The sequence below is a fragment of the Raphanus sativus genome, chromosome 6 (genome assembly GCF_000801105.2).
Source record: "Raphanus sativus cultivar WK10039 chromosome 6, ASM80110v3, whole genome shotgun sequence".
Lineage (NCBI taxonomy): Eukaryota > Viridiplantae > Streptophyta > Magnoliopsida > Brassicales > Brassicaceae > Raphanus > Raphanus sativus.
In genome coordinates this window covers 40,067,400-40,087,594 of record NC_079516.1, presented here as the reverse complement: position 1 = coordinate 40,087,594, position 20,195 = coordinate 40,067,400, and the positions used below count along the sequence as shown (strand labels likewise).

The 20,195-nt window shown below is 30.8% G+C and overlaps 3 protein-coding genes across 5 annotated transcripts; 1 reads left to right on the top strand and 2 right to left on the bottom strand.

Annotated features, from left to right (window-relative positions):
* Positions 1-728: 728 nt before the first annotated feature.
* Positions 729-3,288, bottom strand: LOC108806587 (polyadenylate-binding protein-interacting protein 10). Its single transcript, XM_056990068.1, has 10 exons — positions 2,796-3,288; positions 2,331-2,438; positions 2,214-2,258; positions 2,058-2,130; positions 1,860-1,972; positions 1,712-1,771; positions 1,574-1,621; positions 1,423-1,488; positions 1,187-1,248; positions 729-1,067 (listed from the first exon to the last, which is right to left on the bottom strand). The coding sequence occupies exons 1-10, from the start codon at positions 3,168-3,170 to the stop codon at positions 1,010-1,012; spliced, it is 1,008 nt and encodes a 335-aa protein (XP_056846048.1). The 5' UTR covers positions 3,171-3,288; the 3' UTR covers positions 729-1,009.
* Positions 3,289-4,583: 1,295 nt separating this feature from the next.
* Positions 4,584-7,594, top strand: LOC108806208 (serine/arginine-rich splicing factor SR34A). 3 transcript variants are annotated; one of them, XM_056989904.1, is made up of 14 exons: positions 4,585-4,705; positions 5,095-5,323; positions 5,482-5,591; positions 5,680-5,745; positions 5,841-5,915; positions 6,012-6,153; positions 6,245-6,291; positions 6,375-6,432; positions 6,511-6,560; positions 6,667-6,723; positions 6,828-6,949; positions 7,028-7,096; positions 7,223-7,271; positions 7,376-7,594. In XM_056989904.1, exons 3-14 carry the CDS (start codon positions 5,505-5,507, stop codon positions 7,394-7,396), a joined length of 843 nt encoding a protein of 280 aa, XP_056845884.1. In that variant the 5' UTR covers positions 4,585-4,705; positions 5,095-5,323; positions 5,482-5,504; the 3' UTR covers positions 7,397-7,594. The 3 variants fall into 3 exon arrangements, with proteins under 3 accessions (XP_018433757.1, XP_056845884.1, XP_018433758.1); XM_018578256.2 differs by having other exon boundaries at positions 7,016-7,096; XM_018578255.2 differs by lacking the exon at positions 5,095-5,323 and having other exon boundaries at positions 4,584-4,705; positions 7,016-7,096.
* Positions 7,595-18,329: 10,735 nt separating this feature from the next.
* LOC108811129 (F-box protein At3g49450-like) lies at positions 18,330-19,556 on the bottom strand. Its single transcript, XM_018583178.2, has one exon. The coding sequence runs from the start codon at positions 19,554-19,556 to the stop codon at positions 18,330-18,332; it is 1,227 nt and encodes a 408-aa protein (XP_018438680.2).
* Positions 19,557-20,195: the final 639 nt, after the last annotated feature.

Sequence of the window (20,195 nt, the reverse complement as noted above, 5' to 3'; positions counted from 1 at the left end):
ATAGAGTTCCTCTATTTAAGAAGAAAATATAGAGGAATCTCATTTTTTTCTTCTATATTTAGAGATAAAATGACAAATCTCTATATTTTTCTCTATAAATAGAATAACTCTATTATAGGGGCATACATTAGAACAAATCCAACTCTATAACAGAGTTTCTCTACTTTAAGAAAAAATATGGAAATATAAATAAAGATGGACTGGAAACGGTCTTACATTTGAACTTATAAACTATCTTAATTATTGAACTTAATGCCTTGATCAAGAATCACGACACTAGTGCATTAGCAATATACACTTTCATCAAGTCATGCATAAAACAACTCATGGATCAAAATACTTATAAGATAGTTTCATAACTAATAAAATTCCTTAACAACAATAACAGTAAAAAAGATTGTAAACATTTACCCAAAAAAAGAAGTTAAGACACAACAAAATGTAAAATGCGCAAGGCAAACGGAAACTGTCTTTCTTTCTTCTCCATAGTTTTTATTTTATATATTATAATCATTTTAGAACAGTTAACAGAAATAAGAAAAACTAGTCTAGATTATCAAACCGATAGTAAAATATCTGGACCATAAGAAGAAAATGTGGTAGTGAACTTTGTAAGTTAAAATAGCCAAAAAGCATATGATCTAACGCCCGCCAACCAGCACAGCACAATGCAAAGATGAAAGAACAAGAAAGCCAAACTAGACCCTGAATTCGGACAAGAACCAAAATAAAACAGTGAACTGCTCCAACTGTCTCATTAAAAATATCAAAGTTCTTAACAATAACAATAACAAAAGAAAAAGGAAACAGTATTTGTTTTTGGCAGACTCTATAGAAAAGAGGAGAAATATCAAAGTTCTTAAAAGTTGTTCAAAGATACCGGGCAGGCTCTGACTGTGTAACAAACTTAAAATAAAACGCCTCAAGTACCTTCTTCTTCATGCTTTCTCTCTCTCTCCTTTTCTATAAATATTCTTATAGGATCTCCAGCAACAGCTTTGCCATCATTTCATTTGAACTCAGGGCGGGGAAGGTGCGGCCTTACTGGTGTCTTTGATGGGCTTACCCTTCAAACACATAAATCAACACAGAGAAGAGGATCATTACAACGTTCCCAAAATTCTGTTATTAAACTTATATCATGGTTATGTATATAACATAGAATGAATACATAAAATCTTTAAACCTTATTGGGAGTGCTCCCAATACAATACCACTGTAGTTAAGAGCAGCAATTGCACTCTCCGCCTGCGACATTACAACAAAGTGTGAGTTCTCATTAACAATCATAGTCCATAGATGAAATGAACCAAATGAATTGTAACTAGCAACTGAAACTAGTCAATCACCAAAGCTAAACCCCAAAATGGGAACAGGTTAACTAAAGAAACTAGGCAGAGAGGGAGAGAGAGAGAGAGTTACCATGGAAAACTCAACAAAAGCGAAGCGGGTTTGGTGGTGATAGTCTCCAAGCCTCAGACGATGAACCTACACCAAAAAAAAAACAAGATATTTGATCAGAAAACACACACAGATACATAAGATCCATCACATTCCAAAACCAAACCCTTACCTCTCCGCAAAGCATTTCAAAGAAGCCTTTCAAGTCAGTTTGACTAACCTGCAGATTCCAGACATTTGATGAAAGTTAGTTAGTTTCTCTGATTACTTCGAACAACAGATAACAGTTTCTAATGGAAATCAAAACTACCCGCTTGTCAATGTTGGTACAGTAAACAGTCCTCACGCACATCTCACGCTCATCCTCAGACTGGAAGAAAGAAAGAATCATCTTTATGCTCAAGCTTTGATTAAACTGATAAGCCCAAGTTTAAAACCGTGATGATGTGAACCTATACCCGGGGAAGGAAAGTGGGGTTAACAGGGGCGATAGCGGTTTTGGAAGGAAGCACTTTAAGAGGGTAAAAACCAAGTACTGTTCCTGACATGCTCAAAGCAGCCCTAGCTCCCTCTGCAGCAATAGTAATATATATATCTTATTAGACTAGTTAAAAGGCACTAATCTCTCAACTAAGTAAAGAAAGGTAAAAAGGTACCTTCATTGGTGAACTCAACGAATGCAAAACGAAGGACAGACTTTGGATCACCGCAGACACGACAATCAACTACCTTTGGATCCCAAAAAAAAAAGATCATATGAGGAAACGTGTTATTGCAGATAAAAAAACATAGCAAATATCATAGTTAAGGACCTGTCCACAGTTAACAAAGACACCTGCGAGGTTCTCCTCGGTAACCTACACACACGATACAAAATTAAGAGAAGCACTGGTTAAAAAGCCAATGATAGTTTTCCCCTATTGTATTACCTGTTGATCAATGTCAGAGACATATACAGTTCTCCTGATGACATCATCCTTCTGAGCCAAGCTGGTTCTTTTATTCATTCTTCTCTTCCCTTGGCCAAAACTCCTTCTCTGTATTCACAGGTAAAGCAAGAAAGGAAAAAGGAAATGTAACTGTACGAGCAAAAAAAAAAAGCAAACAGGCAAACAACTGTAACTTAAACAAACCACACTCAAAGTATAACTGCTTCTCCAACAATGATCAAGCGCACATACTAATTACTGAACGTGTCGCCATACAAGCTTTCTCAATCAACAGAGAAACTACCAAATCATGGTAAAACAAAACAAACACAAAAGGTCAAAACTTTCTAATTATTGTATCATCAAAAAATCTAGGCCAGAACTCACATACTAATTGCAAATGAAGAACCAAAATTTTGTCCTTTCAAAGATCACACACACACATATATATATATATATATATACCCTTGTAGAAAGATGATAACTCCCATCTGCAAAATTGTTGTTAGTAAACCGTAATCCATTTCCAGATTGGGCTCGAGCAAGTGAAGGAGGAACAAACTCCTTAGCCAACGGGTTAAGCTTAGAGAACGCATCAGACAAATCTTTGATCTCACTCTTCAGACTCCCTCCATTTGGAGTTTTGGTACCCTTTTGGGGAGTCCCATTGGTCCGATCGTCGGAATCTGGAGTCGGAGGATCCGATGAGTCGAGAGAGTTAGGGCTCTGATCATCATCATCAGGACATGAAGGCGGCGGCTTCGTGTCGGCTGCTGAAGAAGCAGTGTTGTTGTCTAAATTCTGAGCAGAAGAGTCAACTTTGACACTAGCGACGGCCATGGTTATATGATCGGACCACAAGGATCAGAATACAGAGTTCGGAGCTTTTTGCCGATTTCTGCATCAAAATTAAAACCAAACTGAGAAACAGAATCGAGAACACAAAGAGAGAGAAGAGAGAGGAATGTGAATTGATACGAAACCTGAGACTTATCAATGGTTTTCCATAAATGTCAGAAAACCCCCCCACTTTAAATCAATCAGCACAAGAGCCACTTGAACACAAAGCACAAAACAAAAAAAGTAAAAACAAAAGGTTTTTAAGGGTAATTATTAGAGAAATAATTTTTAGGATAAAACTTGATTATAATTAAATTAAGATGTATTTATAAATTTGAAAAATACCCTATGATAATCCTAAAAAGCTTTTCACCATCTCTATAATATTATTTGAGAAGTCAGTTTTCTATGTGTCGCGCTCACGTTAACTCTCACGATGGTTGATTACATCGATACCCTTAATGAATTAAAAATATTACATTTAATACCTATTATTTTTTAAGTTTCTCTTCTGAAATTTTCCATATAACATATATATTAAAAAAGGAAAATTTTAAAATTTTAAAAATCGAATTTAAAAAACTAAAATATATGTATATATTATAAGATTTCATTAAAAAGGAAATTTCACAAGATAGTAGTATTCTATTTTAAAAATATTTTTAAATAACATAAATTATAATTTTGAAGTAATAAATACTTATTTTATATATATTGTTTCTTAGATGAAAATATATGTATTTGTATCTAATGTGACAAATTTCAGAAAGATAATCTTGATATTAGAAAAAAATATTATTTATTTTAAAACATAATTTTAAACAATAAAAATATATATCTATCTATGATATAATTTGAGAAGTCAGTTTCTTATGTGTTTCGCTCACGTTATTTTTCATGATAGTTGATTACACTGATACCTTTAATGAATTAAAAATATTACATTTAAATACTATTATTTTTAGTCTTTTTTTAAATTATACTATAATATATAAGATAATAAAAACGATTTTTGGTGAAATTAATTATATAGTAAATTTCCATTTTAAAAATCTTAAACAAAATATTATTTAATAATAATTTTCTTTTTTAATAATGCGACATGTTTTAGAATATATCATGATTAAAATAATATATACTAATAAAATAAAAATAAAAACGAATTTTGAAATTATTTAATAGTAAAAAATAAAATTTAAAAATTACTTAATAATATTCTTTTAGAAATATTATTTGATAGTAATTTTATATATATTTTGAAGTTGTGTTAGAATATCTCATAATTAAAAATATATATACTAATAAAATTAAAAGAAATTGAAGAAATAATTTTCGTAAATTTAATAGTAAAATTTAATTTATGTTATATATCAGAAGTATAACCTTTAGTTTTTATACTATTATTTTCACGGTAATTTACATAAATTTATGTATAAAATTAAACAAGCCCTAGATAGACAAACTTTCACGGCCGACAAGATCTAATTATCAAAGCCTTGGTTCCTCCGAATCGTTTCCGGTGCTGCTTATCCCTGGTACGAGGTCTTACACATCTCTCCCTCTCCATTCATTTCTCGGATTGTGTTTTCTTTGAGCGTTACTGTTTTGCTAACTCTGAATCCGATATGCTTTCATTATGGTTTTGTTCGATTGAGAACATACTCTGCTTGTGACTTTTTTTTTCTTTTGTTTCCGAGAAGCTTGTTCTTGAATTATGTCAAGACAGTGAAAAAGTTTTGGGCTTTAGTCGTGGGGTTGTCTATAATCTTATGTATAGCCTTTTATATGTTGAATGCTGTTGGGTTTCTTCATGATCTTTAAATAATTGAGGGTCTTTTGTATAAACTATAAAGTTTGGAAGGAAGGTAGATGCATGCTGAGGCTTTGTTACATGATGTCATGACACATGCTTTCTTTATTTTAGATGGCAAAGCGCTTGGAACAATGAGCATTGCAATGGTTCATAGTGATATAGAGAGGGAATGGGGGAGATCAGTGTATTTATTTTATTTATGCTTAAATCATGGGGAAGATGTGGAGAAAACAAAATAGATTTCTAAAAATTTATAATAGCTTTTGGGAGCACATTGGAGCAAATAAGCAGTTTTGGAGCTTGTGGAGCACTGCTCTTTACCATGGATTGCTCTCACTTGGTTTGCTTCATTATATATTTTTGGTCTTATATCATCATCTTTTCTATATGCTGATGCAGTGATGCTGATTTTGGAAGCTGTCTGAGTGGAGATTCTTTGTCCTTGAGAAATAAGCTTTGTTCCTTTATTGATTTGTTTTCTTTTATTCGTATATGCAGTTACCTAACAAGCTTTGCAAACAATGAGTGGTCGGTTTTCTCGGTCCATCTATGTTGGTAACTTGCCCGGTGACATAAGGGAGTCTGAGATTGAAGATCTCTTCTACAAGGTCAGTTCTGGCTACTTTTTGATTCTTTTTGTTTTTGCATGATTATTCTAAGAGGATTTTTTGAATGGGTTATATATCTCAATTGCAGTATGGCCGCATTGTGGATATTGAATTGAAGGTTCCACCTCGTCCTCCATGTTATTGTTTTGTTGAGGTACGTTTTATTTTGTTGTTTTAAATTACATGGTCTTGGCCACTTTTACAAGATAATATTTACAGTTAACCAAATTATATGTTGGACGTTTGTAGTTTGAGCATCCTCGGGATGCTGAAGATGCTATCGATGGCCGTGACGGGTACAACTTTGACGGCTCTCGTTTGAGGGTATTTTAACATTCTTGATTCCAAACCTTTTCTGCTTTACATTACCTTCTGATGTTTATATATATATATCGTTGTTTCTAATCATTGTAAGTGCAGGTTGAGCTTGCCCATGGTGGTAGAGGACAGTCTTCAGGTGATCGCCGTGGCGGTGGTGGATATCGTGGTGGGGGTGGTGGTGGCTATGGAGGTGGTGGAGGATCTGCCCGGTTTGGTGTTTCACGACACTCTGAATTCCGAGGTTTGTGTAATTTGCTGCGAAAAAATTGTTATGGTTGAATCTTCAACCTCTTTCTGAATGTTTCTATGTTTTCTTGGATGGCTATGTGCAGTTATTGTACGTGGGCTCCCATCATCTGCTTCATGGCAAGATTTGAAGGTGTGTTGTTGATTCCTAATATTTCGGGCTTGCAACATATTGCTGTCTTCTTTTTTTTCTTCATATTAAAATCATTGTTTCAGGATCATATGCGGAAAGCTGGTGATGTGTGCTTTGCTGAGGTCACTCGTGACAGTGATGGTGCGTTAGTTTACACTTTCGTATCAGTATTAACGTTTGTGTTTTAGGGATATTTTACTTAATTTCTTTTTTTCTTAGGAATTTATGGTGTTGTTGACTACACCAATAATGATGATATGAAGTATGCGGTAAGTTTCAACTCTGTTCTTATATCTTGCTGTTTATGAAGCTATGAACTCTGTATAGTTAGTTACCTCCGGTCCGGTGTTCATAACTTTGAGATATTTTGTTCAGATAAGGAAACTTGATGATACAGAGTTCAGAAACCCCTGGGCTAGAGGCTATATCCGGGTACCTTTTTGTCCTTGCATTCTTAATGGTCTTACCTTTATATATGTTTGGCTTCTTTAGACTTGTAATCCATTAATTCTGTTGTTTGTATTTCTCATGTGCAGGTTAAGAAGTATGAAAGCTCCCAGTCTAGAAGCCCAAGCAGAAGCAGGAGCCGTAGTAGAGGCCGTGGTCGCAGCCCTAGTCGTAGCGTTAGCAGAAGCAGGAGCCCAAGAAAGGATCTGAGGTGCTTTTCTCATTTTTGAACAATATCTTTAAATGTAGTTTTGTGTTTATAAAATCTTTATTGCAGTAAATCACCCAGACGTTCTCTTTCAAGATCGTTATCAAAATCTAGATCTCCATCTCCCGACAGGAAGAAGAGTCCTCCTAGGTAAACTTCTCATCCCCTAATTATCTACATATATATATATATATATATATATATATATATTTCAAATCATTCTTTTATTTGTGTTAAAACTGATTTTAAATTTTTATCTCTATTCAATCATTTTAGGGCAATGTCGAGATCGAGGTCCAGGTCTCTTTCAAAATCTCCTGCCAAGGTATACATATAAAGTTGCATTTTAGTATACTTAAGATTCCTTTTGTTGTAGTCAAAAAGGGCCCAGCCTACCAATCTGAAACTTGTTGACAATTGTCTTCTCAGGTTCAGGAAGGAACTGAGTGAGTGATGGCACTTCGAACCGTCCATGGCAAAGATCAAATCGGATAAATGGGGAGTTATATGCAAAATTGTAATTTGTTCTTAAGCTACTAGTTCTGGATTCTTTCTTTTTCCTCTGCTACTACTACTTTGATCTTTAAAACATGTTATCTGTACCGGTTCTTTAAATTTTTATGTTAACTGTTTGGGAGTTTTAGACAAGCATGAGTCTTGAGATCATATTCTATCAATTAAACTTTTCCTAATACATTAGTTATCCTACCAATCGAAATTGCTAACTTCTCATACATTAAAATTGTAAAATCTTACATGGTTTTTGTTCTGTATACTTTATTTGCGTAACTTCTATTTATAAACGTTACCTTGAAGTAAAAAGCATGTTGACTAGTTTTCTTTTTGACATGTTTAAAATTTTAAATTAAGAGTTTAAGCATGAGTGGTTTATATTTATTTTTTTTCTTGTTCTCAGCTGCTCATCTAAGCTATATCAAATGGTGGTAGACGAGTCGATTTTTTGGAACTTTTCCATCTGTCCGCATATGATCTATATATAAAAAAATATAGACTTTGTTTCTTGTTTGTTTCTTTTGCAAAGGCATTCGTTCGACTATTTCTACTCCGAAAAATATAAGACAGATTCACATTTTCGAAGTTGTCCTATAATCTCTGAACACCTCAATTTCTGTCGCGAATATTGGCCATCAATCGGAGCTATAGTTAAAGTTGAGAGACTTTTACTATACGCCCGTGGTCCGAAGTATTCCGATATTTGATCCTTAAAATTCCACCCTAAACAATTAACACTGCCATTATTGATCATGACACATTAATTTGGGAGGTAGGGATTCGAGTATCCAAGGGCACACTAGAAAAACCTCTGTAAAAAGAAGTCTTTTTGGTCTTCATTTGTTTCTTCCTTTCCATTAGTCCTCTTCCAACATTCTACTTCTGAGGGATGCATATTGAATAGTGTCGATCGGGATACAATTTTTCCATTAAAGAGTTTGTCGTTTCTCTCCTTCCAAATAAATCAACAGATCCACTGGAAAATATCGAATTGTGGTCTCAAAGGAACCACTTCTTTTCTCTTCCTAAACATAAAGTTCATGTTTTGGTATATAGGACATCGAGTTTCTATCATCTTCTTTCAATTTTGTCAATTTTTTTTATGTTTCGAGATCATGTAACTCTCGAGCTGATTCATTGGCGAAGAATGCCTTGTTGTCTGATCTTCCCTTGTTGTACTGAACCTTTTAAGTAATGAATTTCTGCTGTTTAAAAAAATATCCAGTTCTAGCAGCCAGTGAATATTGTTTCAAAACTATGAAATATCTGACTGATTAGTTTAATTTTGTGTAGTAATATGTGGTCCGTTCAAAAAGAAGGCGGAGGCTGTTGTGTGCAAATTTGCGTTTACTATAAGGAAACACTAGAGTCTGGCGTGTGGGTATTTTTTCTTTTTTTGTGGAACAGATGTATTGAACCATTAATTCTTTGATAGTATTTTTAGAGAATAACCTCATATTCATGTGTTATTAACAACAATGCTATTTCCTAGGTGGCAACACTATATTCCTTCCCAGCCTCTTTATATAAAAACCTTCTCCTTACTAGTCGTATAACATTCTTTGCCATTATGAATTAATTGTAGATTAACATAATAGTTATGTTAATTGGTTACAAAAAATGTGATTAGTCTTCCCTAAAGTATTATACCCCAATAGTTTATATCTATAGGGGATATTTCCTTGATTACAGAAAGCAACCCATCTAATGTGGTCATTCACAAGACGTAACTCCCTAACCATATATTACCAACCGAAATCAATAAACCATTTTCAAGTTACTGAAAATAAAAACATTGTCAGAATTACAATAAAATATCATCGACAAACTCATTTTCAATTATCCCATACCCTTTTGGATAATTCCTAACAACTGTTTATCTACAAGATCAATGTAAATTTTTATTAGTTTTTTTTATTTAAGAGAGGATAACTTTTATTAGTTTATTGAATAATTTTCATTTAACAGTTTACCTACAAAAAATTTACTAGTTTAGTGAATAATATTTTTTTAAGTAGATCCAAGTAACATCTCATAGGCATAACTACATACCAAATATATAGGGTATATTATGTTCATTAGTAATAGATAAATTTTAAAAATCACTTAATATTATGTTTTCAATTATATAAAATTAAGAATTTTGCTTCATTAATATTTAGTTATGGGTTTTTTTAATTTTAATTTTTTTTATTGAAAGATACTTTTTTCAGATAACAACAAAATATGTATAGAAATCATCTTCTTATTTTGAAATATATTATTTAGATTTTGGATAATTCTTATTATTATTAATTTTAGTCAATTGTCTAATCAAAATAATTTAAACTCATTTTTATTTTGTAGGTAACTTATATATATATTATTCACTAAAGATATAAATGATATTAACCACTATAATTTCTAACGTGAGAGCTTCGTTGCAAACAATCAATTCTCAAATAATAGTATAGATCAGAAAATAGAGAGATACTCTTTAAATATATATATATATATATATATATATATATATATATATTCTGAGAATGACTAATATTTAAAATATATTGAACTTATATTAGTCAAATAATGTTTCAAAATATACTAGATTCGGACCCGCCCTAAAGGGCGGAAATTAATTTGTCAAAATTTAGGTTTAATATATGTTATATATAAAACATATAGATAATATTTTATTAAATATATATAACTGAATGGTGTTATAATTTGTGTTGTACATGTTGTTAGTTTTTATTTAGTCTTGTTTCATTTTAATATAATAGTTTACTTTGTTACACTTTTTAACTCATATTTTAAATTTAAAATATTTTATTTTGTTAATATAATTTTTTATTTATTTTAAACAAATTTATACGATGTCCTTACAATCTAATCAGAATTATTTTGTTAAAAATCTTAAGGAAAGTTGTTGGAGAATATTCATCTATTTTTTTTAAAAGATAGATTTAAGTAAAGTTAAAAAATATGTTGTTCTTAGTGGATTTCTTGTTTGCAATACTCATAGTTTTTAAAAAACGAATTTAAAAATATATTCACTATATGCCACCAATATTTAGTGGTTTGAACAAAAAAATTCATGTTCTTGCATAACTGTGTATGATGTGATATGATGCAGATGAAGAGTAAATATATGAAGGTAAGTTAGCGATATGAACATAAGCATATGTTGTTCTATGCCACTATTGTTTGGTTTTTGGAAGATTAATTTTTGTTTTTTTTAAAATGTCCAACACATTTTTTTCTTATGTTTTGAATGATATAAAACTCGTTGATTTAAGAGTGGTTCATTTTTGTATGATCCGTTATATTAAGAGATAACCAAAAATATTTTAAAGATATTATTGATTAAGTTCAATTGATCTACTTTGGTTAAGATTTGGTTAAATTTAAGTTAGTAGGTTGCATTGTATATGAGTCATGATATATTCTAGTAACAACTATGAAAGAGTCCAAATTTATATGACAACTTCAAGTAGTAAATAAAAAACAATCCCTAAAATAATAGATTAGATACATTTTTTTAATTTGGTTGATTTTTATAATATGCTATGACTATATACATTTTATATAATTGTTGATTACGTGTTTAGAAAAATCGAGGTTTTTTCAGTTATATTAAAAATTCTGAAGTAATATTACATTTTTGTAAAGGTATATAATTGTTGGTTTTACATTTTTGTAAAGGTATTAATTTCTAGAAGAAGAAAAAAAAACTAATTTCTGAAACATCATAGTTGAAATGATTGTAACAATGACGTTAATTTTTTTTTCAGATGCCATTTACGTATTTGATTTATAAAGACTTGTAAACATGAAATTACATTACATATCGATTCTATGTACCTTATTATATTCAACTGCATATAGCTTGTAATTATCCAATTAACATTACGAACTGCTGCAAATATACACTTGGTATTATAGTTTAAGTTTATATTACTATATAGTATAACCCGATATGTAAGCAAGATGGATTTAGTATCTGAGCATATTATGATTTCTAAATAGACTTAAATGATTTTTTTTAAATGTGGTTCCTTTAATATAGGAATGGTAGTCACGTAAATCCTAAAGAAATTGAAGGGATGTAAAAAATATTCATGTTTCAATTGTATAAATATTTAGTTCTAATGAGATGGAATGGGTCCAAAACTTAAATGACAATTTTTAAGTAGATAAAAATAGCACTCTAAATTAATAGATTAGATTACCAACCGAAATCAATAAACCATTTTCAAGTTTCTGAAAATAAAAACATTGTCAGAATTACAATAAAATATCATCGACAAACTCATTTTCAATTATCCCATATCCTTTTGGATAATTCCTAACAACTGTTTATCTACAAGATCAATGTAAATTTTTATTAGTTTTTTTTTATTTAAGAGAGGATAACTTTTATTAGTTTATTGAATAATTTTCATTTAACAGTTTACCTACAAAAAATTTACTAGTTTAGTGAATAATATTTTTTTAAGTAGATCCAAGTAACATCTCATAGGCATAACTACATACCAAATATATAGGGTATATTATGTTCATTAGTAATAGATAAATTTTAAAAATCACTTAATATTATCTTTTCAATTATATAAAATTAAGAATTTTGCTTCATTAATATTTAGTTATGTGTTTTTTTAATTTTATTTTTTTTTATTGAAAGATACTTTTTTCAGATAACAACAAAATATGTATAGAAATCCTCTTCTTATTTTGAAATATATTATTTAGATTTTGGATAATTCTTATTATTATTAATTTTAGTCAATTGTCTAATCAAAATAATTTAAACTCATTTTTATTTTGTAGGTAACTTATATATATATTATTCACTAAAGATATAAATGATATTAACCACTATAATTTCTAACGTGAGAGCTTCGTTGCAAACAATCAATTCTCAAATAATAGTATAGATCAGAAAATAGAGAGATACTCTTTAAATATATATATATATATATATTCTGAGAATGACTAATATTTAGAATATACTGAACTTATATTAGTCAAATAATGTTTCAAAATATATTATTATTTTATCATCAATTAATTAATTTTTTATCTATACTATTATTTGCGAAGTGATTTTCGCATTCGAGCTCTCACGTTAAAAGTTAGAGTAGTTGATATCATTATACCCTTAATGAATAAAATATTAAAATAAGATAAAACATAAAAACGAAATTTAATTTATTTGATTAGATAATTGATTTAGAACAGTGATAGTAAGAACTATCCAAAATTAAAAAAACATATTTTAAAATAAAAAGATAATTTCTATATATATTGTGTTGTTATCTGAAAAAAATACTTTCATAAACATTTTAAAAACATAAAATATATAACTAAATATTAATCAAATAAAATTCTTAGTTCTCAATTGAAAAAGAAGATTTGAATGATTTTTAATATTTGATTTATATAATGAATATAGTGTACAAAGAAATTTTCAAATATATATATATTTAATATGCAGAGTTTTAAATAAAATAAAAATAATAATTTATCATTATAGTCTTTCAATAAGAAATAAATATATTAATAAGTAATTACAGCCCCAAACGAGTATTTCGATATTCTCTGCTATAGAGGTAGATGGCAAAAAAAACAAAATCCACAAAAAAAGAAAGAAAAAACAAACACATGCTTCGCTCTCTACCTTAAGACAAATCTTATATAGAGTGAGCAACGTTATAAAGAGACAAAATGCTTTTGAAACTTACTGCAATAAAGGCTAATCAAGTGTTGTTTTATTTAAAATAACTAACATGCTAGTTTCTTAATTGGATAATCAACAAATGCTAACTAAGACAATTCCTGTTAAGATGATACCATATACTGTAAGAGAAAATGTAAGATCTTCTAGAAAATGCTGTAAAAACATGTAAGAGAAAATGTATAATCACTAACTTATGTTAGTCTGGTTGAAATTTTCTAGGTTATGATGAGATCTATTTGAGCATCACTCTCAAAAATATCAATAACATTGACTTCTTTTCGTGTAAAATCAAACAAGAGACAATGAGATAATAAACCAGAAAGTTTCTAGATATCACACGAATTGATGTCTTTCTTTACCTTGTTTTCAAATAGCCAGCTGATTCTTGCTTTTTATAGAGAATCAATAAATTAATTATATATCACTAACCAGTGGACATAGCAGCACACAAGAGTTTCATCATATGCAACTAACAAGATATTAGAGATCGATCAATAAGCATATCTGACAATAAGTGAATTTGAATATATGTATGGTGTCTTGAAATTTAATTTCTATCAAGGCTATCTTTATAATGTATCCGATTATACAAAACAGTTTAGCAAAGCGTTAATTAGCAAAATATTGGAGTTCTAAACTTGACCTAACTACAATTGATCCACCTTTGAAGTTGTAATTAGGTGGACCTAAATACAATTGATCCACCGTTGTAGTTGTAATAGGTGTAAAGGTTTAAAACTCCCGAGCACCATCATCGGGTACAGCTTCATTGTTATTTACAAACATCCTAGGATAAGCCATACATGTAAGATAGATTCACCCTAGATTAACAACTCTTATTCTATTTCTCCCTATCAAAATACTTATTGGTAATTAATTGAACAATCCAACTACGTATTTGAAAACTCTTATCAAAGAGAGAAAAACACAAAAATTAAAGGTATTGGAACCGTACAAACAGAATATAAAAAAAAAGAGCATGTCCTATTACCCGGTTCTACCTATCTCATGCTTCTCCTCTCACCCGCCTGAGAGGTTGTGCATGATTTTGAAGTTTTTACCTGTCTCAAGCGAGTGAAGTATAGTGGACTCATGATATGGATAAAGTATGCACAAATAATTCATATGGGGAGACAATCAATTAAAGGAATGGTTTAGATGTACATATAAGTAGGCTACAAATAAGAACATAGTTGAGAGATCGAACAAAAATAACATATGCCTATTATACCCTCTTCCCATGTCTCTTTCTCTCACATGCCTCCTGCACAGCGTGTCAAACGAGAGAGAGAGATATGGGATGAGGTAGGATATGTCTGAGAAGACAATTGATTAATTGTATGTTAGATAAAAACCTTGTTCAAAATGAGCTGTTATATAAAGAGATGAAAGGTTTTGAGACACCAAAAATAGGAATCAAATTTTAGGGTTGGAAACATTGGACCCAAAGATTTCGAATCTCCTTAGAGAAGATAAGTTCCTTTTTTCATGATTCATACAATCTTATGATTTTATCCCTTAAATTGTAGAAAATAAATCTTATCCCTTAGATTAATGTATTTCACTAGCATTCAAAATTTTGTTGGGAACATAATAAAGTGAATATACTATCTGATATGACTAAATGCGTATCCTATAAACTAAATTTGTCTTCAAATAAAAAAAATAGTGAAAGAATTATTATTGTTAATATTTAAACAAAGTTGCATTGTTTATCAAAAGGTTTATCATAAATAATTAATATTTTCATGAATTTTAAATTGCTGCTAATATTGATATTATGTATTATTGTGAAAATGTGAAATAACACTATAAAATTCCTTTTATATTAAGTTTAAGATATATTAAATGTTGTAAGTTAATTAACTACGAATTTATTTTATTAATGGCAAAACAATTGTCCTATAATTCAAACATAAAGTGGTTTGAAAAGTTGAAATGGAATGAAACAACCACTAAAAAGTAAAAACAAGTCTGTCTCACTAGATGGAAGTAGCATTCAGCTGTTGAGTTTACCACAGTTGCGTGCACAAAGAATTGAACAACTGAAAACAGTTTTCGACAATTGAAGTTATTGGTATTAGATAGAAAATCAAGATATCATTGAGATTGAACATTTGAATGAAATATTACATTACAATATGTCATAACTGTTGCCGAAATTCTTGTTTTCGGAATATTTGGTACCATATATATGAAAAAATATCTAATTGTTTGATTTTTTTTAATCGTAACTGTTTATACATAAATTGAATGAACTAATTTTAAAATTGGATGTAAAATTGATTATAACCATTATCAATATTGTGTTTCACTATCTTTTTGACATAGATTGCTATAATTTTTTTGATACTCATCTATTAAATAAACGTGTCATTGTTTTAGTGAAACTTGCTTGAACCTTAAATTTACGATGGTTACAGGATTAAGTGATTTGGTATTAGTCTACAATTAGCAGGACTTAAAAGATTTGGTTCGATGAGAAATAGCTAACATATATGGCATTAACAGAATTATAGACGATGGTTGTAGGCATAAAAGGCCTCGTGTCAACATACAATTACTGGTGTCAACATACAATTTGTAGGTTTAAAATCTTTTGTTTAATGAGAAATGGCTAATATATATGGCATTAAAACGTGACAGTTGCTGTAGGTTAAAGATGACTGTTGTCAATATGAGAGCACAAAATCAGGATAAATCCCAATATACTATTCGTGTTGTCAACATATAAGGTTTAAAAGCTTTGGTTGTATGAGATATAGGGAAAACATATAATGTAACGAACATCCCTTTATTATTAAAAGAGGAGCATTTTAAAAAATTAACCTTTATTGTGTATAATATTCACAAAACTGCCACTATACTGAGGTTTCATCATAATAGGCTCTCTCACAATCTATAACTAATTATCTTTCCCTAGACTAATTACAAAAAAAATGTCATTAGTCTTCCCTAAACATATAACAACAACGAGATAGTCATAGCAGTAGAACCAGGATACAAAGATTTCATTTTTGCTTCTTAGACTTAGTCATTTTCCTTCTTAGGTTGTCAATCCTCATGTGAGTCTTCACGTACTTTCTCGTTATAAGCTTTCAATGCAGCGACTCTCTTGTCTAACACCTCCATCTTGTTCACGTTCTCTTCATCTTGTTCTTACAATGCAGCGACTCTCTTGTCTAACGCCTCCATCTTGTTGACGTCCTCTTCATCTTGTTCTTCCAATGCAGAGACTCACGTCTAACGCCCCCATATGCTCTGTCCACTCTCCCATAGCGTTAACGAGCTCTTCCAAATAATTTAACGAGGGATGAAATCCTGCAACAGTCATACAATGGGAACAAGGTATACATCAGACTCGTTTTAGTCCAATTACCCACTAAACATTAATCACTACCATTTCTTCCAATCAAATGAAGTAGTCATCCTAACTAATTATACCAATTACTTTCAACAAACCAACCAGTGAGTACCGTTGGAGACAGTTGTGAGGAGACTAGATTCGGAAAACTTGTCCTTTTTACGTCTTCCTTTCAAAATGCGAGAGCGGTTAAAATTAGGGATTTCTTCGCTGTTTTCTCAGATAATTCGGATAACCGCGATATACGAGATTCGAGATGATTTCTCGCTTTCTTTTGCTGTTAACATTTGCCATCCAAACAATCAGGTGAGTTGAGTCCATTAGAGGAATTAAGCCCAATAAAACAATCATGTGGCAAGTGCCCATAAGAGGGATTGAGCTCATTTGATGAATTGAAGACATAATCTCTCTATCTATCTATTTATCTATCCATCTATTTATCTCTAATAACACACGAAGACACCATTCTACCTCAAATCATCTTTGTTTAAATCTTTTTTTTCTCTCTGTCTTTAATAACCAATAATTCTTTTTATCTTGAAATCATCTTGACACAATATTTTTATATGTGCCTACTCACAGATAACCTAGAATACACAACAAAAGATTTCCACAATGATACAACATGATGAACATAAAAGGGTTTGCACACGACATATAAAAGGTGTAAAAGATCAACAATGAGCAAGGGCTGATCAATCAGAAGAACAAATTCCTTGTCATTAAATGAAAGTTTTGTGTCATTGCGATTATCTTGCCATTTAATCATATTTAAAGCCGTGTCACTAACCTGCTATTTCGTATCATTGCCATTAGCTTGCCAATTATCAAGAGTAGCACTGGTATTTTGAAATAAGAGGACTACTTACACAAATTTCCTTTCGTGGAGTAGTGATCCAACATTGTTCCTTAAAAGTGTGGTATTTCAAAGAATTCTTTCAAATATTATACATGTTAGTTTATATCTATGGGGGATATTTCCTTGATTAAAAAAACCAACCCATCTAATGTGGTCGATCACAAGACGTAACTCCCTAACCATATATTACCAACCGAAATCAACAAACCATTTTCAAGTTTCTGAAAATAAAAACATTGTCAGAGTTACAAATGGAAACTAACTATCGAGAGCCTAAATAGCCTTATTTACAAGTTATTCATTATATAAATAGCCTAACATGATAAACATTCTCATTCACCAGCTCAAACATAAATACAAGGAGTGATTTCTTTTCTTTTTATGGACCAAACCCAATAAGTGATTTGGTTAATTGGAGAATAATATGTTTGGTCAATATTGATTAGCATAATATGCATAAGATCCATATTACAGTAATCATTATATTGTCCTAAATAGTACACAATACATCACTCTCCATAGTCCATATATATACAAGAATGTAATTTCAACATCATATCATTTTATTTGTTTGTTTGACGTCTAATTATCATAATGTTCTGCATGATTCATTATAAACTTTATATAATAATTGATATTGAAATGTCAATGAATCACAGTAAGTAATACTCCTATATGCTATATGTGAAATTTATATAGTATTTTCACTCTGTGCTAGGCACGGATAGTTACCTAGTGTCATAATGAAAACAAGATCATGGGTAAAGTAACGAAACATAGCAGTTAACACAAAAAGTAAATATGAATATTATATTGTATAAAAATTCCATAGATCCACGATAAAACAAACTCTTTTACAAACAAACACAGAAATGTAGAAAGGAAGATAGCTCTTATATGAAGCTTTTACAAATTAAATTCAAAGAACTTATGTAAGAAGTTTCACATTCTCCACATGGTTTAAGAATGTGTAAATTTTTTGACCGTTGACGGGTCCTAATCCTTGGATTTCAACTCTTCTGATAGAGTTCGTTTCCATGTTGTAGCAGAAAATGTAGAAAGGGATGGACACAACGCTTGGAGAAAACATGATTTCACTATCACCGGTAGTCCCAACAATATGAAACCTAGTCCCAGCAACTAGACTCCACCACAGAGACGGAAGCACGATAATATTCTTACTCCATGTATGGTTCTCAATATCATCTATGACCCACAACACGAAGCCAGTAGCTCTTTCATCCGCAAAACCTGATGCATTAGGATGGAGTATACCTAATTTTCCCTTGTAGTTTATCAGAGCTGAAGGAGATTCTATATCCTTGAAAGCTTCATCAACAATAAACTTAAACTTCTCAGACCTAATGTCAAAACAAACTATCATAGACATAGAGGTTTCCCAAGATCCACTTCCATCAGCTAAATAATATAAAACTCCGTTTATGCATATCTCCTTAGCTATAGAATGAGGACAGTGAGATACTGAACACTCAATCATTCTCCAATTCATTTTCCCCCTTCCTAATGTGAGAACCTGATGTTGTTCAGTTTTTTGACTATACGGCCTTTCACAAGATGTCATGCACAATACCTTGTATACTTTTTCTACCGGGTCATACCCCAAATAGGTCAAAACCCTACGCCTCCTAGTTTTCACTTTGGGTAAAAGAGTGAAACCTCCTGTGCTAGGGTTACATAACATCATCCTAGCATCTTTCTTTCCGCTTAAAACCCACTCATCTTTAGTACACGACAACCCACAGACAGGGACACAAGCTCTAATGGGATAATCTATAGGGACATGACTAAGATAGTCGACAGCTACACGAGAGGACTTCTGGTTTGATATCAACAGAGACTCGGGTGAGGAGAAAAAGGACCACTTACCCTCTGCATGGAAAGTGAAAAGGAGACAGGGACGAAGAGAAGACATCTTCAGAAACAGATCCGTGAAATATGGACGGCGGAGAGTGACGCTCCAGTCTTTAGACATACAACGAAACCTCGTTATGGATTTGGCAGGCACTCTCGAAAGTATATCGAGGATGATATCCGCTGGGATCTGACCAGAGTTTTCTCCTGATACTTTCGTTGATGTAGTCGAAGAGATGATACGAGTCTCTTCCTTGGAAACACATTGCTTCTGTTTCTTCATGGCAGACATAATATGAATTGGAAGCGCTGCCTAGAATTCAAGTATGACAGCCACCTTTTGATTTCTGTTCCACCACAACAATAACCATATCTATATATGCAATGTATATACATATCAGCTAATAATCTGGTCAAAAAGCATTAAATCACACTCGTTTGGAAAGAAATAAAATATAAATTTATATATAGTAAAAAATAGTCAACAAAAACATTAACATAGTTAAGATATATATATATATATATATATATATATAATATATCATTCTTAGACAAAAATTAATCTTGTTTAATATAATCTCCAGATGTCAATTTTGAAGTATTGTTTGCTGGCTTACAAATATATGAAACGTTATTATATAAATATCCTTATATTTCTATATAAGTATATTAAAACTTTTGACAAAAAAGTATATTAAAACTTCACAAGAAGTATATATATATTCTAATACAAATTTTCAATTTGCAATTTTTGGATTTAACCTTATATAATTAAATATTTTTTATATACAATACGAGAATATATTTTTCTTCTTTTTGGACAATTTATATAATTTCACTAAAATAAAATTATTTTTGGGCGTTTATCTTTGTTTGTTATAATTGACTATGTGTATTTTTGGTTAAAATGCTTAATAGTAAA

Bases quoted from the DNA above. Each gene is read 5' to 3' on its own strand.
- LOC108806587 (XM_056990068.1), bottom strand. From the start codon at position 3,170: ATGGCCGTCGCTAGTGTCAAAGTTGACTCTTCTGCTCAGAATTTAGAC. The intron at 1,772-1,859 runs GTATAGGTTCAC...TCTTTCTTCCAG, and splicing joins ACCCCACTTTCCTTCCCCGG to TCTGAGGATGAGCGTGAGAT. The intron at 1,249-1,422 runs GTAACTCTCTCT...GTAATGTCGCAG, and splicing joins CTTTTGTTGAGTTTTCCATG to GCGGAGAGTGCAATTGCTGC.
- LOC108806208 (XM_018578255.2), top strand. From the start codon at position 5,505: ATGAGTGGTCGGTTTTCTCGGTCCATCTATGTTGGTAACTTGCCCGGT. The intron at 5,746-5,840 runs GTACGTTTTATT...GGACGTTTGTAG, and splicing joins CATGTTATTGTTTTGTTGAG to TTTGAGCATCCTCGGGATGC. The intron at 6,154-6,244 runs GTTTGTGTAATT...GGCTATGTGCAG, and splicing joins ACGACACTCTGAATTCCGAG to TTATTGTACGTGGGCTCCCA.
- LOC108811129 (XM_018583178.2), bottom strand. From the start codon at position 19,556: ATGAAGAAACAGAAGCAATGTGTTTCCAAGGAAGAGACTCGTATCATC.